Raw genomic sequence first — 18697 nt, forward strand, 5'->3', positions numbered from 1 at the left:
ATAAATAGCCTATGATAAAAGAGTATGCATGCAGATAACCTTTAAACAAACAAACAAAGAAAAGAGCGTGGATCATGCCCTTAGTCTCTAATGTGTCTTTACTTGGCCTTAGAAGTTATTTAATTCTTGTGTAATGAAATGACAAGCTGTTGTTGATTTTTCAGCTTTAAGGGCTAGCAAACAAATATGCAATAAAACTTGAGCAGGGGCCATTTAATGAACCTCCATATTATAATTAAATTGAAGTGGAGTTGGTTCAAAGCACTTTTCTCACTAAAGTATCATGGCTCTGTATGTGTGTGTTGTTGTGTTTCCTGTGGTCTGAGCATCATTACATCAGTGAGCTGCATCATCTCGGCAAAAATAATCTCATATACACACATAATGTATGATCTGTTGATCTATGTATTGTAAAAGCTGTGGTTAGTGATCTAAAGCAGATAAATCACTAAGGACAAATCTGATGCTTGTGTTTTCAGTCCCCTGGGGTCAGGCTATGCTCCATATTGTACAAAAGATGAATTAGCCTTCCCCAAAATTAGGTTGCCAATTCACTTTGAGTTTCCTAAAAAAAATCAAAAATTAACATGGTTATTTTTAAAAATGGCCCTATAAGTGGAAAAGAATAATTCATCCACTCTTAGGAATGACATACTGGGAGAGTCAGGGGGAGGGGTTACGAGAAGTAACAATTACATGGAAAAATACATAGAATATGGCATATCTTACAGGACTAAAGACTAGTGTTAGTTTTATCAGCCATTTTTCAGTTTAGTCTCAGTTTTAGTCAAGTTTCAGTTTCCTGTTAATCTTAATCTTTTATTTAGTCAACTATAAATCTAGCGTTTTAGTCCAAGAAAACATAATTTTTTTCGTTTTGATTTAGTCAACAAAAACTGTCAACGTTTTAGTCTAGTTTTAGTTTGGACAATCATTTTACCCCTGTATGTTTTTTTTGTCCGCAGATAATGTTGAACACATCAGATATAAAACTATTTCACATAAAATTTTGTCTCATCTTTTGACACACAATTACAGTATATCAGCAAGTGGCTACTATGGCTCCATGCTACAAACTAGTAAATTAGCCAGCATTAGTTAGCGGTTGGATTATCATTATTGTTGGAACGTTATAGCCGTTGGATTAATGTTACATTATAACTATAATTTACTTTTTTTTTTCTTCTTTCACTGTGAATCTGCACTCCTGTTTTTCCCATGTGTTTGTGCATGTTGCATGCTGCAGATTTGAAAGGGGTGTGTGTCACTGTGTCACATGACAGTGTCACAGTGACAGATTAGCAGAGACAAGATTTTACAAAATGTTATTCATTCACTTCATTAGTCGACGAATATGCATGCTGATTTAGTCCCAGTTATTGTTTTTTAATGAGGGTTTTATCCAGTCTAGTCTAATTTTAGTCCGGTGAAAAATGCGTGTTGACGAAATTATTTTTGTTTAGTTTTCGTTGACGAAAATAACACTACTAAAGAAAACAACTGAATTTCAGTAATATTAATCTAATGTTATTAGTTGTGCTCCTCAGTACTCTCAGTGTAGAGACTACAATAGATGAGAGAAGCGTGGTAATAAATCCCCCAGTTAAATGACGTGTCCTGTTTAGACTTTGTTTTACTAAAGCAACCATTTGATCCTGGACCTGTCAAATAAATGGTGGCCAAAACATATCAGAAGGAATGAAGGAATGGAAGTACAGCAAACTGTGGCAGTGAGTATAACACTACAGCTGACGTGGACATCTGTGATCATATAGAAGCTTGGCCGTTACCTGTCCTACTGTACATCAAAGGGACACTTAATTGGGCTGAACATTGGCCCTTATATAATAGTTCTGTGTGAGAATGATGTCAGCACCTCCCTGAAAAACTCAATAGTGATTGAATGCATTTTATATGAATTCAGCACATCTTAATGACACCTTAATGGGCGTGGCCTGCTTTTTTCCAACTCTGGCTGTGACATTCTGTTGGTAGCTTTTGACTGGAAACAGTGAACAATCATCACCAAAATTCAAATGCACATTCCTACTCTTGTCAACTTCAACCTGTGAAAATATAAACACGATCTGTATGATATTCGGGATTTATTGCCACAATGTGAGTTTCTGTGATGAAAAATCAGTTTAATGTTTGTAAAATGGTGAACGACACACTAAATGTGCAAACACTGCAAGTGTACCATGCGCTACACGTCTGGAAATACGAGCAACATGAGAAGCGACTTGACAATTCGGCATCCCGAAACATTTAAGGACTTGCCAACACAACACTGGATTTTGATGAAAAGCACTCTAAAGCAGTGGATGGGGCCTTAGACTTTACAAATTGAGAAAAGAAAGACAACAATTTGATGGAGTGGCCTCATTGAGCACAACAGGTGAATCTGCACCTAACAGATAAGCCTAAACCTTTAACACCATGGGAGAATGAATGCCAACAAATTGACAGAGCTGTGGAATGTGAAATACCAAAAGTTTGTGGAGAATGACTAAGATACAGTAGTGGTACCTGGGAAACCGTATGCTTCGTTCCGTCTTCAATTCCGCTTATCCGGGGTGGGGTCGCGGGGGAAGCAGCTTTAGCAGGGAAGCCCAGACTTCCCTCTCCCCAGCCACTTCAGCCAACTCCTCTGATGGGATCCCAAGGCGTTCCCCCGGGGGACACGGTCAAATGCCTTCTCCAACTCCACAAAGCACATGTGGACTGGTTGGGCGAACTCCCACGCACCCTCGAGGACCCTGCTGAGGGTGTAGAACTGGTACACTGTTCCACGGCCGGGACGAAAACCACACTGCTCCTCCTGAATCCGAGATTCCACTTCCCGACGGACCCTCCTCTCCAGCACCCTTGAAAAGACCTTACCTGGGAGGTTGAGGAGTGTGATCCCTCTAAAGTTGGAACACACCCTCCGGTCCCCCTTCTTAAAAAGGGGAACCACCACCCCGGTCTGCCAATCCAGAGGCACTGTCCCTGATGTCCACGCGACGTTGTAGAGACGTGTCAACCACGACAGCCCCACAACATCCAGAGCCTTTAGGAACTCCGGGCAGATCTCATCCACCCCCGAGGCCCTGCCATCGAGAAGCTTTCCAACCATCTCAGTGACTTCGACCCAAGAGATAGGGGAGCCCACCTCAGAGTCCTCAGACCCTGCTTCCTCAAATCAAGGCTTAACGGTGCAATTGAGGAGGTCTTCGAAGTATTCTCCCCACCGATTCACGACGTCCCGAGTCGAGGTCAACAGCACCCCATCTTCACTATACACAGTGTTAATGGCGCACTGCTTTCCTCTCCTGAGACGCCGGATGGTGGACCAGAATTTCCTCGAAGCCGTCCGGAAGTCGTTTTCCATGGCCTCACCGAACTCCTCCCATGTCCGAGTTTTTGCCTCAGCGACCGCCGAAGCCGCATTCCGCTTGGCCAGCCGGTACCTGTCAGCAGCCTCCGGAGTCCCACAGGCCAAGAAGGCCCAATAGGACTCCTTCTTCAGCATCCCTTACCGCTGGTGGACGAGGATTGCCGCCACGACAGGCACCAACCACCTTACGGCCACAGCTCCGATCGGCCGCCTCAACAATGGAAGTGCGGAACATGGTCCACTCGGACTCAATGTCCCCCGCCTCCCCCGGGACAAGGGAGAAGCGCTGCCGGACGTGGGTGTTGAAACTCTTTCTGTCAGGGGATTCTGCTAGACGTTCCCAGCAGACCGATCCGCCCGTCTCTTAACCCGAGTGACCAACACATACGGCCGCAAATCCGATGACATGACTACAAAGTCAATCATCGAACTGCGGCCTAGGGTGTCCTGGTGCCAAGTGCACATGCGGACACCCTTGTGTTTGAACATGGTGTTCGTTATGGTCAGTCCGTGGCGAGCACAGAAGTCCAATAACAAAACACCGCTCGGGTTTTGATCGGGGGGGCCGTTCCTCCCAATCACGCCCTTCCAGGTCTCACTGTCATTACCCACGTGAGCGTTGAAGTCCCCCAGCAGAACGAGGGAGTCCCCAGGGGGAGCGCTCTCCAGCACACCCTCCAAGGACTCCAGAAAGGGTGGGTACTCTGAGCTGCTGTTCGGTGCGTAAACACAAACAACAGTCAGGACCCGTCTCTACAGGAATCTCTACAGGCGCCTAGCCGGGGGGCAATGAGTATGTCCACACCTGCTCTGCGCCTCTCATCGTGGGCAACTCTAGAGTGGAAGAGGGTCCAGCCCCTCTCGAGAGGATTGGTACCAGAACCCAAGTCGTGTGTGAAGGCGAGTCCGACTATATCTAGTCGAAACTTCTCAGCCTCGTACACCAGCTTGGGCTCCTTTCCCTGTCAGAGAGGTGACATTCCATGTCCCCAGAGCTAGCTTCAGTAGCCGTGGGTCGGACCGCCAAGGCCCCTGCTTTTGGCTGCCACCCAACTCACTGCGCACCCGACCCCTTTGGCCCCTTCCACCGGTGGTGAGCCCATGGGTAGGGGGACCCACGTTGCCTTGGGTATAGGCCCGGCCACCAGATGCTCGCCTTCGAGACCCACCTCCAGGCCTAGCTCCAGAGGGGGGCCCCAGTGACCCGCGTCCGGGAAGATCCAAAGTTTGTGTTCATCATTGGGGTCATTTGAGCCATGCTTTGTCTGGTCCCTCACCTAGGACCTGTTTGCCATGGGTGGCCCTACCAGGGGCATGAAGCCCCGGACAACATAGCTCCTAGGCTCATTGGGACACGCAAACCCCTCCACCACGATAAGGTGATGATTCATGGAGGGGCAAGGGAACTGTATGCTTGTGCATTGAAAATGCATGTTTTCTTTTTATGGAATTACAATTACTGTAGTTGGACTGAAAAGGGACATAATAGTAAAAGATTGAGGACTTTGATTCTGTTGAGATGAGTCTTGGCGGTATTGAGATGGCGAGAAACCACCAAAACATTGATGGTCAGTCCCCTTGACTATAGGTCCCTGGCTGCGCTGTCTGATGCCCCGGGGATCTATAAGTGCTCAGTTAGTGTTGCGAGCTCAGATGTATTAACCGTTTCTGCGTGTTGGTCGGTGAAAGCCTCACATGTTCTGCATGGGGCATGGTCTGCGGTGATTAGCATGACACAACTCTGCAAAAGCAGTCCCATGGTGCAGTGTGGTTTGATGGCTGAGCAGAAGCGGCAGTCAGAGGGGAGAAGATCAAGAATCAGTAATGCTGAATCTGTTCTTCAGCACAGCACTTGGTTCCTGCTTTTTAAGTGGAACGAACTTCACTGGGGTCTTTCGTCTAAAACAGTGCTCCTTCGACCCCCCTTCTGCCCCCGGGCCCCTCAACTGTACACCACAATATAAACAGGCTTGGGGAGTAACGGAATATATGTACCGCCGTTACGTAATCAGATTGCAAAAAAATTTCTACAATGAGAGCGAGTGCGAAAGAGGACGAGAGAGAGAGAGAGAATGAGACAGAGCGAGAGAGAGAGAGAGAGAGAGAGAGAGATGGGAACGAACGAACTGACTAGTCGTGTCCTCCACACGTGGGCAGTTCTCCCCACTGGACTTGTGACAGGACAGCGTAGACACTGTTGTTTGAGGCATCTGTGTCGAGAATGAACTGTCCTTCAACGCGAGGATACCCCAACACGGGTGCAGTGGTCAGTTTTTCATTCAGCTTTGAAAAAGCAACTTCATGCTTGTCAGTCCATAAAAATACAGCATTCTTTTTGAGAAGGTTATGAAGGGAGCTTGCCAGTTCTGCGAAATTTGGAACAAACTTGCGGTAATAATTACACAGCCCAAGGAAGCTTGCTCTTGTGGGTTTGTGGGGGAGCTCCACTGCTGTACATTTTTGATGAGTGCTGGATTCGGTTTGACCCCTTCACCACTCACAATGTGACCCAGGAAAAGAACTTCCTCTTGGAGCAGATGGCATTTGGATGGCTTTAATTTTAGTCCATAGCTTTGGAACATCTGGAAGACCTGATCAAGCCGATCCAAGCTTTGGTCCACTCCATTGCCGATAACAATTACATCGTCCACTTAGATGAGAAGGGTTTTCCACTGAAGCCCTCTGAGGACGAGCTCCATTACTCGTTGAAACGTGCTTGGTGTGTTACATAGTCCAAAAGGCATTCTAGTGTGTTAGTAAAGGCTCCATTTGTTGATGAATGCCGTCTTCTCGCGGTCTTTGCTGTCCACTGCAATCTGCCAGTAGCCAGACTGAAGGTCGAGGGTTGAGAACATGGTTGCACCACTAACAACATCAAGACATTCTTCAATCTGAGGTAGTGGATAAGCATCTTTTATAGTGAGACTGTTCAAACTACGGTAGTCGACACACCACCTTAACTCCTCCATCTTTTTTGCGCACTAGGACCACTGGGGAGGCCCATTCAGATGTAGATGGTGTGATTGCACCTGCTTCCAGCATGGCTTTAAGGTGTGCTTCCTCTTCACCTTGAATTTCAATTGGCGTACAGGCTTAGCGGACCCAATGTCTATCTTGTGCGTAACAGCAGACATGTAACCAAGGTCAAAGTCATTTTTGTCAAAGATCGATTGATATGTGAGCAGTAGTTGAGTGAACCTCTGCTGTTGTTCTCCACTGAGAGCTTCATTTGTAGCAGCAACCAGGCTTTGAAGGTGTTCAGGAATGTCATGGGTCATCGTTACTCTTCCTACCACCAGTGATGTTGCATCATTATCTGCATGGTTAGTCTCTGCAATTTCCTTTGGGACACATGGAGTTCCAGGGCAAGGACACCAAGACAGGTTCCTTTTGATAGGGCATCTCCAATGAAGACCTTGCCACAGTTGTAGATGACGGCATCATGAGCCTTCATCAGATCAAATCCAAGAACAGGATCTCTTATGGAAGCCACATGCAGTTCCCAGGCAATGGACTTGGATCCAATTTGAAAGGTCATCGTGAGTCCATGTTTGGCCTTCATGCCATCTCTAACTCCTGCAGTCAAAAGGTAGGTCTGGTGTAGGTCTGTAGATACTGTTTTGTCCTTCAGGATACTTTAGTACAGCTCCTCTGATATTACGGTGGTTTGTGCGCCAGTGTCTGCCACAGCTTGAGTTTGAATGCCATTTATGGTTACAGGAATTTGTAAACTCTCACCTTTCTTCTTGGTGCAGCCAATCTGCCGGCCTTGCAACTGGTGATCTGAGTCCACAACTGAGCTGTCCAACCTTCCACCCAACTGCAGCGGAAAATCTTTATGCTTGTCACTGTAGTTATATGAAGCCACTGGACTGGACGATTGAGCAGTCTTTCTGGAAAAGTCCTGCTTCTCCACATTTGAAACATGGGCCTGCTGCTCCACGATTTGGGCTGTGTGTTTAAGAACGTCCTAGGTTAGGGTGTAACTGCTGGTAGTTTTGTTTTCTTTCTGGTACAAGGCTTTGGGTTGCTTTGGGCTGTTGTTTGCTGCCCGGCGGTCTCCCACTTGCACCTGCAAATTATCAACTTTGTCGTCAATCTTCATTTGGTCCGTCAGTACAGCGAACTGGTCAACTGTGACATATTGGGGAGTCTCGACCCTGCGGGATATTGCAGCAGCATCCTCACCTATGTCTCCTTCATCAACCCATAAAATGCGCCTCCTGGCCTGTTCCTTATTTCAGCTTTGCGGCCCACTGTGGCTTTAAAGTTATGCTCATGGGCCTCCACAAACTTTTGAGCTTCAACGAGGGAGCCTGGTTCATGATTCATGACTTCATAAGCCACCTTTTGGTTTCGTAAGCCTTTGAGGAAAGCATCAGTTGCTAGCTGATCCTGGAGCTGGAGATCAACCCCTGGATATGCGAGAGTGATGAGGCGTCTCACTTCTTCTGCGAATTCAGCTGATGTCTCTTGCCCTTGTCGGAGTTCCCCAAGCTTCCTCCTTATTGTGGTTGGGGGGGGTCTGTTCTTCCAAAGCGTTGAGTGAGTTGCTCGACCAGGAGAACGTAATCTTCCCTTGTGCGCTCTGGTAGTAAGCAGACATACCGTACCGCAGCTGCCCGTAGACACTCATGCAACCTGTCCACCCGTTTATTGGCACTCCACCCATATTTTCTGCCTTGACGTTCAAATGGCATTAGAAAGGAGTCCCAGTCCTCACTTCCATCAAATATGGCTAACATTGGCCTTTGGGGTTCTGGCAACGCATTGAAATAAGCTCCAACATTATTTTTCCTGCTTTCATCATGGTAGGTATGCGTGTGTTAAGATTCACGCTCAGCATCGCAGCAGCCCGTCTCACTCGCAGTGAGCTTCGAGATCGTTGATCTGTTACCTCCAGTTCAGCCGCAAAAGGTCTACAATCTCTTGGTCTAGTTGCTGCATCAAGAGGTGCGTTTGTGTATATATATATATATATATATCCTGCTTTCATCATGGTAGGTATGCGTGTGTTAAGATTCACGCTCAGCATCGCAGCAGCCCGTCTCACTCGCAGTGAGCTTCGAGATTGTTGATCTGTTACCTCCAGTTCAGCCGCAAAAGGTCTACAATCTCTTGGTCTAGTTGCATCAAGAGGTGCGTTTGTGTATGTATGTATATATATATATATATATATATAAATAAAAGTATCCTTAACATGAAAGACACCAACAAACAAAAAAGTAGGGGTGCTCCAATCGATTGTACATTGATTCGGCCAATATACGAGAAACAGTCTGTGATCATTTATCGCCATTCAGAGCTGTTAATGGCCGATCGATAACCCTAAGTTGCCCATTGTTCTTAATCATTATGTACTCTATCGATTTGCAGAAAGCGCAATCAATTAAGAAGTTACAGCATAGCATTTTTCTTCCTTTAAATGAATGAAATAGATAATACTGCTTTATGTAAATGTTTCTATACGTATTTATCTTTCACCAGCAATGCTCAAGGCAAATTGTATCGAGGAATTGACCTGGATGTCACTATTTTACTGTACACACAACCTAAAGTCACGGTTTGCAAACAAACAAACAAACAAAAAACACAGTGACATGAACGTGAGAATTAAAGGGACATTACAGAGTTTAAAATGTTAATGTGAAAAGAGTTTTCTACATCATGCACGCTCCACCAATGCCAAGATGAGTACAAATGACTTTTTAACTGCGACCGCATCTATCAGTTTGTATCTTCTCTTCAGTGACTATGTTTACATGCAGTCAATATTCGGGTTAAGGTCAGAATTCCAGTTTCTGAAACATTCGTGGTAACCCGTTTACATGCGTGCCTGACAGAGTTACTCTCGTTTACAGGGCAATTTGTGCTTGATTGAATTGTCCCGTTCAGATTGCGGCACGCAGACAACGTAATTGCGTAAATAGATGTCATTTCCGCTTTTAACTTTCTTTGGTGAATAAAAGACATTATATATATGTCACTCACCACGCTAAATAAAGTAGTCTGTTTCCTCCTCGTTCCAGAAGTGTGGTTCTTTGTTGTCTCGTCATTTTTGTTTACACCGGCTTGAGTATTTCCGGTGGGTTAAACGCCAGAAGCACCGACTTAAATACTTGTATAAATGTGTGTAAATAGGCACAAACTGTGGCGTTTTCGCCGTAGAGACACAAAATAACGCCACCGAGAAACCAAGCAAGGCTCCTTTAGCGAGTGGGACCGAGCTGCATGTGCATACAAGTCATTACTACAAAGACTGAGATTCCTTGCGAATGAAATAAGAGAAGAAGAAGAAAAGAAGACGAAGAAGAAAATAGAGAGCCGTTCAATCAAGGTATTCCGAATCTGTTTATATGAGCAAGAATTCGGGTTATGAAAGGGGTAACCCAGGGGTCTTATTCAGGTTTTTAAAAACCAGAGAAAGAGCATATTCAGGTCACTATGCGTGTTTACATGGCTTTACAATACCCGAATATTGCCAATATTCCGGTTTTAATTATATGCGCCAATATTTTTTAAAAGGGTTATTACCTGCATGTTTTGAGGAAGTCATAAGTCCACAGGTCGTGCGTGTTGGCAACAAATTTTGGCCCCTTTTTTTTTTCTTACTGTTTTGATGTAGTTTGGGGCTGTGTGCACTGTACAGTAATAATCAGGAGTTACTGGAAGGCACACAAATATTTATTTTCAGTATCACACTGATTCTTTCTCGCTAGTATTACTCAATCAAATAAAAATAAATAACTTTCACTAAGATGAATCAAGTGTCTAGAGAGTTCAAATGTTCACATACAAAAAGTAAAACAAACTGCCCTTTTCCTTTTAGCAAAATTATCATGCATCATGAAATAGTTTGTTGTGCTTACCCATTATCCAGGCCACTTGTTGCCTTTTGCTTTTCTGTCATTCACGAGGTCATTTTCGATCGAGAAGCCTCATATGACATTTTCCGCTTTTTTAATTTTTTTATCTGTTTGTCGCGATGCTTTTTTTTTTGGGGGGGGGGGGGGTCGTAGTAGCGCTTACCATAATGGCATTTTGTTTTCTTTTTACAATTAGAGCGACCATGCTTTTGCACAAAAGACAAAATTGCCGTTGTGCTTGAAGGAGGAAAGATTAACATATTTGTTGGTCCACTTGTCATTAAATCGTCAATTATCAGTCGCAATTAACAGCCAGTGACAATACCATTAGACTTCTTCATCAGACATCTTCTGCAACAGAAGATGGGTCTCAAACAGAAACAAGACACTAAAAATTTCAACAAGAGAAGCAATATGTGCTAGCCAGTCAGAGTGATTCATGTAATCATGCAAATTTTATTAAAAGTCACATGGAATTGTTTTACAGGTATCAAAAAGAGTACAGGGAGTCCTCGAGTTATGTCTGAGTTGTTCCTACGCTGGCCATGTAACCCGAATTTTGACCTAGGTTGGATTTCAGTATTAAAGTCGATACTAAAAATACAAAATACTATGTACTAATACTGTACAGTAATTTAAAAAATATACTGTATATTTACGCGGCCTGGAAGGGCCAAAACCAATTTTGTGTTTCTGCACGGACATTCATTGCTGACGGACGGCAGAGCGGAGCTAACTCAAACTTAAACATGGAAATATGACGTGCCTGATGGTGAGCCGATCTGCTCGATGGATGTCCGAGTTAACAACAACACAAGTTTAAATAATTTTAAAATGCCGTGATTAGTGTGGGAAATTAACAAAAAAAAGGTGCTACAGACGAGGCATGGGCGCCGTAAAGTTGAAAGGACGTAGGTCGCGTACGACATAATTCGAGTACTCCCTGCATTTCAAAGTGCTTATTTGTGTCCAGTACTTACAGCTTTCCAACTGCATAATGCAGGTCTGTACATCCATGGGAAAATTTTTTAGATCCATGGGACATGAGAGCGTTAACGTTAGTCTGAAAGCATACAGAAAAGAGCATAAGTGAGAAGTGAAACACACTAACAGGGTTTAAGTGTGAACTGCAAACAGCACATGGCTTCCACATTCACCAAGTAATCAGACATCACAAACAGCAACATGGATACTTTAAACACGCTTTGTACAGGTGCTTGAAAACTTTGAAAATGCTAGGATTTTAAAGGTCCCATAGTAAGAAAATGCACTTTATTGGGGTTTTCTATCAATAATATGCATCCCCGGCCTGTCTACAATCCAACCAGGTATGAAAAAAGTCAGTACGTGACTTTAGCTTTCTCCTCCTTTCTAAAATGTGTGCTTCAAACCTGCAGATTAAACTTCCGTGACATGGTGACGTCAACAAGACACGGAAAAGCACTCAACCCCGCCCCCTGGGGTTAGTGGCACCACCTCTGGTAAAGGTTTGTCACACCCACAGAAATTCGAGAAGCTGGCTGCTCCTTTTTTTCCCCTGACCGCATATGCGCCGTGGAGAACAATGGTGAAACAACGATCGGGAAGAAGGGGTTGCTTTCTTTCTGGCTGCACAAAGCACAAATGAGCGTATCGGTCTTTTTTATATTTCCGAGTCTTTCAGAAGACAGTGGATTAATTTTACTTTTGGAAGACGTGTACTGACAGCATTTCTCGAAGGACTGTTTTGTTCAGAGCTGGATTTGCAACTTGTTTAAACATAGATAGCTAGATAGATAGATAGATAGATAGATACTTTTATTTTCATTGCATAAAATATACAACGAAAGTGCACGTGCAAGCATAAAAACTACAAACAACTATCTTGACATAATATCAATGCAGTAAAAAAAAAAAAAATCATATCATATCAATACTTGCAATAAAAATTAATGAAACACATAACTATGGTGTATGTTGGTGATTTAGGGAGTTAACGGCTTTTGGGAAAAAAAACTATTTGTGAATCAGGTGGTGTGGGATCCGATTGATCTGTAGGGCTCACTGAGGGCAGAAGTTCCTTACAACTTTTTGCAGTGATACTTAGTTGTGCAGCCTGCATACCATGAAGTGATGCAGTATGTTAAAGTGCTTTCAACGGCAGAAAGGTAAAAGGCCACCAGCAGCCTCTTACAGAGGTTGTTTATTTTTAAAATCCTAAGAAAATGAAGATAATGCCGGGGCTTCCTGATAATGGCTGTAATATTTGTAGTCCAGGAAAGGGTGTCTGCGATGTGTGCCAAGAAATTTTAAATTGTGCACTCTTTCCACACAATCGCCATTAACAAAAATGGGGGATGGGTCAGCTGGGTCATAATGGATTGGTCCCATTGGTGTGTGGCACAACTGCAAATGTGAAATCATACCTTCTACCATATTATTGGTGAATCGGTGCCTAAAGTGGGAAGCGCATTTGTCGTGTGGAGGTTGTTTGGTTACAAGAAGTCAGATATGATAAAGCAAAAGGTGTTTGGATAATACTGAAGTGGTCGCATATTGTTTGGCCATGATACAATCCGCGGTGGTTATTTTGCCTTGACTGGCAACTCGCCATCTAGTTGACGTGACTTTGTGATGGTGCCCGGCCGCTAAGTGGTCTTAACGAGAAAAACACTCACGGCAAATCAGAGACATTCACGGCAAAATAACGTCGCAGGAGAGTTGCCGGTTACGGCAAAATAACCACTGCCTAAACAATGCCAAACTAACGCTACAACAGTCTCTGTAGTAACGTTATGCTACTTTTTCGTAGGGTAAAACATTATGCCATTTTTCCACATACTAAAATAGTTCTCAAATGTGTAAGACATAAAAAAAAAACATAACCAAATCTATGTGTAGCCTGCTGCAATGTATGCAAAAAGGAAATCCATCTTTTTGCACAGTAAGCGGGCCTGTGCTGCTCTGATTTTGTCCATCAATTTCCGGTTTTATTTTGAAAGAACTAACCACCACTCTCACTTCAGGTCACTTGCCCTTCCTCCTGCGCAGCTCAGTTCCTGATTGCATCCACCTGTCTCCAATTACCCACCTAATAAAGCCTTGTTTCCACCGACCGTATTTACCCGGCTCGGCACCGCACCGCACCAAAAAGCAGTGCGTCTCCACTTCCACTTCCACTTCCACTTCCACTTCCACTTCCACTTCCACTTCCACTTCCACTTCCACTTCCACTGCCACTGCCACTGCCACTGCCACTACCTGAGAGCCCGTCCTCACCTTGCCAGTGATGTCATGCTAAAGCGACCGCAGTTAGCGTGCACTGCACACACAGGGAGAGTCGGCTCTCTCGAGTCATAAAAAGTAAGTCACAGAGATTACAAGCACTACATTTGAACTAATGTTAGCTAGGATTTGTTTGCTAACTTTTTGGTACACGCTAGACCTAAACTGCGAGATGTCTATCAGCGCTAGATTACATGTTAATTACGGACAGTTGTTATGGTTTACGAAAGGGAATAAAATGAAGGTGTGTGAATGATACATTATAATGTTAAGACCTTCCCTCAACTAAAAATCTAAGCTCAGTTGATATTAGGGCATAATATGCCTAAGGTAAACACTAGGGGTGTAATGGTATATGTGGGTGTATTAATATGTTTGGTGCGGTCTACTTGTGTAGCATATTATTATTATTATTAAGCTTATTAGCGGGAGCGGACACGCCGCAGAAACAAAGTTAGTAGGCGAGTTTTCACACAGATCCTATTGAGTGTCGCATGCCCTAAAGGTAGGAGACAAGCACAGAAAAGCCAGCACCCCGGTAGCCGTGATAAATGCATGGATACATGGCACTTCTATGGCAAATGCAGACAAGCCAGACTCAAATTAAAAACAGAAGTTTGTAGCCTAAATATTTGAACAGTAGGCTTAGGTCCAGCTGATAAATTATATATTCATTAGGTATCGGTAAACAATTTTAAAATTGCTCCACACACTGGTTTTCACTTTTTGAATGGCACTGGAAAACCTGAAATTTTTTTCTTGAAAGTGCTTGAATTTGGCCATGGAAAACATGTACGAACCCTTTTTAAAGCAGCAATGTGTTGCTTTAGTCACCCTTTTGGCTGGAATTCTGCATTATAACAACAGAGACGTCACTTTAATATGACGTAGGCCAGAGTTCACCAATTCCGTTACTTGAGGTCCGAAGTCCTGCAGGTTTTAGATGTTTCCGCCTACCAACACACCTGATACTAAAGATCAGGATCGTTATCAGACATGCTGATGAGCTGATTATGTGAATCAGGTGTACTAGTGGGCGGAAACATCTAAAACCTGGACTTAGAGAACGGGAATTGGTGAACCCTGAAGTAGGCCATGGCTCCCCATCGATTGATTCTAGAACATTTTTAATTCTGTTTTAAAGGACAGTTGGTGAGAATAAACAATATTGATCCTTCAGAAGAGGTATTATTGCCTGAATATTTGCTGCTACAGAAATATAAAATAATGTGAAACTAGTCAACCCGAATTATTCAACCTAAAACACTGAAAAATTCAACAAGATGTTAGAGGAGATGATAGGCTTTATCAACATAGTGTCATCTCCACTAGTAGTTTCTCCACTCGTAGTGATTTGGTTGAACACGAAAAAAAAAAAAAAAAAAAAAAGCACATTTGCAGCTTTGAGCATTTAATGTGACATACATATAAACGGCATAAGCTGTTGGAAATAATCATCTTAAAGAGGAAGTCAATCCTAGAAAGAAATCTTGACAATATGTTCTATGCAGCCCGACTAGTCTAATTACGGTATTTTGGTTGATATTGAGTTAGTGGATAATGAGTTAAGCAGCAAGATCCAGCCGTTTTTATCAATATCAAAAGCCATTATTCATATTCGAGCCATTCTGCCACTTGCTGTAGAGTGAAAATGACATCATGGTTGCTCAGGTAACAATCAATCACAGCTCGGCTTCAGAAAACAGGTGAGCTGTGATTGGTCGTTGCCTGAGCCCCCTGAGCAACTGTGATGTCATCTTCAGTTGACAGCAAATGGCAAAATGGCTGCCCCCTAGCTGAGATGGATAGAAACGGTTGGATTTTGCTGCATAACTCACAAACATAATATTAATCAGAATGTCATGTTTAGACTAGTAAGGTTACATAACATATTATTGTCAAGAAATGTTCAAGGTTGACTTCCCCTTTAAATAACAGTCACTGGCTTTAGAACGGCAAAGGTACGTATTTGAGTACTGTCTGTCGTATTGTACTGTTCGTCCTTTGTAATCAACAATGCCCATTACTTCTCATTTAGTTGCTGGTGGGGCTTGGGCGGTGTGTTCGAATAGATCTGATGTGACCAATCAGGGCAGAGAATCCTAGTCCATAGCTCGGGCCCATGTAAGAGGGTGCTTCATTAATGGCACTAGAAACCTTTGCCTTTTGTTCCTGAATCTAACATTCTCACTAGTCTGCTGTGTGTGGTATGCTGGCCAGGGTGTAATAAAGTAGACTATGTTCAGGGCACCTTTTCTAGCCCCATTCTGGGAGGCAAGTAGAGCGATCCTAAAGAGGACTGCTTGGTCACTCAGTGGCCGGCCGAAATACACTGCTGCTTCATTCCAGTGTGGAGCAACCCTATGCCCTGAGCCGTCTGTGTGCAGGTTTGTGGCTACGCTACAGCTTCCAGTGGATCCTTTCCTGCCTCTTCACCATGCCCCCATCGCTGCAGGTCTATGGGGACTGAATGTCATGACTTTTGCGTGACTTGGATTATACTGAGGGAGACTTGCGCAGGATCAACCTCCCTCTCTCTTCTCGAAAAGTCGGATCCAGTGCCAAGCCGTGATTGAGCCTGAGGGGCTACACTCCTGGTTTTCTGTTGGGGTTAACTCCCTTAGCCTTTGACTTTCCAGAGTCAGACTGGGTCGTTGGACTTTTGGGAGAGTACTGTAATTTCTCGACTATAATAAAGTCTCGAATATAATATGTAGAGAGGTTCGATGACACTATTTTTTCAGACCAGTATTCAACTCTTGAATAATCACTACCGATACCACAAGTACTTTTGATACATACATTTTCCCAAAAAACAATGAAAAAGAAAAGAAAAGCTATATATCTCAATATAGCATAAAGCAATAAAACTTAAAATTGCATGAAATTAATGGCAATTTTCTATTCTTCCAATTTCTAGTTCCTGATTATAAAAAAAATAAGTCAAGTGCCTTGGAATAATAATAATATGAATTGTGGTGTGTTGTTGTGTATATACTGTATCTGGGATACATTTCAACTTGACCGCTGCAATATAATTAAATATTTTATACCAGTACTCAAAACTCATGTTAGCATAATTCAGCGAGTGCTTTTATGACGTGAAGCCTCATAAAAATACTCGGATTGAGAGGAACCATCTGTACTGACCTGGATTGATGCACTTAAACCTGCTTAAGTCGGTTCACAGTTCGTGTATTTTTTTGAGGCTGCGTGTCTTAAAGCCCTTGCTAAAAATGCGGAAGCGCTCACCGAAAGCTGGTCATCCGTCAATGACGGGCTCATGTAGCGACAGTTTTGCTCTCCAGCTCTGATAACATCTAGCTTGGTTGAACTTTCCAATTGCCAAAATTTGGTGATTTTCATATTTGTTACTCTGTGTAATTTATATTTATTGTTTTTAGCATTGTATTTTAGTTTATACATTGTACGAAAGGTTGTTGGCGGTCTTGCTGGATCGTTTCTCAGCTTTTATTTTATTATTTTTTAATACAGTCACACTGGAACTCACCTTATAGAATATAAAACATTTCCATTCTTAAATATCCTCAGCAACTTATTGTCTGTGGTGACTTCGTGGAAGTGTGCACCCTTTTCATTGGCGAAGAACAGATCTGGTTTCCAAATGGAGTCTAACATAGAGGGGTCCAAGTCCAAAGAGTCATCTGGATATTCTGCATAGGCGAGCCTGGGATCATTCCACTGTTGACGAAGGAAGATGTTCACGCGATAGTCCTAAATGCACAAGAAAAAACATGAGTTCATTCTGGAGAATGAGCATATGACATCACAAACACATGACATCAGAAAATGGTATATCCGAGAATACCTCTGACAATCCAGAGGTTGAGATAAAAAAAATTATGACGACGTCGTTAAAAATTCCTCAGGAGACGGTAAATAACATCTCTTTTCACCGGGTACATCGGCTTGGAGCCCGTAGGGGCAACAGACCCCGTCCTATTATCGCCAAATTTGAGCATTTTAAACAGAAAGTATTTGTTAAAAGTAAAGGACGGGAGCTTAAAGGGACCTCATTTGGAATGAATGACCAATTCCCTAGAGAGATTAATGAGCGGCGAAAGGTACTGTTTCCTATAATGAAACAAAATAGGCAGGAGGGTAAACGGACTATGATGGTCGTTGATAAACTATACATCGATGGCCAACTATTCCGGAACCCCAACTCCACTCCCTGGCTGTTCTAATTGGCATTGATGGAACTAAACTTTGTTTGATTATTAGATGTATACATATACATATACTGTATATGTGGTTATAAAACCTAAAATATGAATACTCATTATGTTTAGGCTATATTATAAATATAATAATACATAACTATATCTAAAAGTAGATTTAAACAAAAAAAAAAATCTCGCTTGGGTTACCAGTTACTGGTGTATTTTAATGTTGTTTAATTCCCCACTAACTTCCTTCACTTTCACATCCCTACCCGTTTTTTCACTGTTATATTTACTTACACATTTCCTCATATTTTACACAAATTATATAAATCACCTAACTACTTCGATTCTATCCTATAACATGCCAGTATTGACAAATGGTCTATGCAGATATATACACAGGACTGAGCCTATATTGTTTGTATGCATAAATTAGTTCTGGTTTCCTGGAATGTTTGTGGCGCTCGCTCACAGGCAAAAAGAATAAAAACTTTAGACCATCTCTTAAAATTAAAAGCAGATATTTGCCTCCTGCAAGAAACCCACCTACAAAAATCTGAAGAAAAATTACTTATTGATAAGAATTTGCCCCTTATAACAGCAGACAAAGAGGAGTCTGTATACTCATACATAAGAATTTACTCTTTACTCTAAATAATACAATAACAGACCCAGAGGGCCGATACATTATTATTCAGGTAACTATATTTAATAAAATATATACATTTGGCAATTTATATGCCCCTAATAATGATGATCCGGCCTTTTTCCATGAATTTTTCTCTCAGCTGTTTGATTTAGCAGCGAACTCTACTATTATTATTGGAGGAGACTTTAACACAGTCTTAAATCCATTAATAGACCGTTCTAATAACACAACATGTATAAGGCGATTACAATCTACTAAAGTAATAGGGGAATATATGGATGATTTTGGCCTCGTCGACAGCTGGAGACTTAAAAACCCAAATAAGAAGGAATTTACCTTATTTTCCGCTGTG

At 42.8% G+C, this 18697-nt stretch overlaps 1 protein-coding gene across 4 annotated transcripts in view; it reads right to left on the reverse strand.

The window, feature by feature from the left end:
* Nucleotides 1–18697, reverse strand: part of glra3 (glycine receptor, alpha 3) — a 118449-nt gene that overhangs the window by 19565 nt on the left and 80187 nt on the right. For all 4 annotated transcript variants that reach the window (XM_077570637.1, XM_077570640.1, XM_077570638.1 and 1 more), the window contains exons 4-5: nucleotides 17021–17244; nucleotides 11226–11308 (exon numbers count right to left, since the gene is read on the reverse strand). In XM_077570637.1, coding sequence (XP_077426763.1) covers nucleotides 11226–11308; nucleotides 17021–17244 — 307 coding nt within the window. The remainder of the gene's footprint in view (nucleotides 1–11225; nucleotides 11309–17020; nucleotides 17245–18697) is intronic.

Source organism: Vanacampus margaritifer, chromosome 7 (genome assembly GCF_051991255.1).
Source record: "Vanacampus margaritifer isolate UIUO_Vmar chromosome 7, RoL_Vmar_1.0, whole genome shotgun sequence".
NCBI classification, from domain to species: Eukaryota; Metazoa; Chordata; class Actinopteri; order Syngnathiformes; family Syngnathidae; genus Vanacampus; species Vanacampus margaritifer.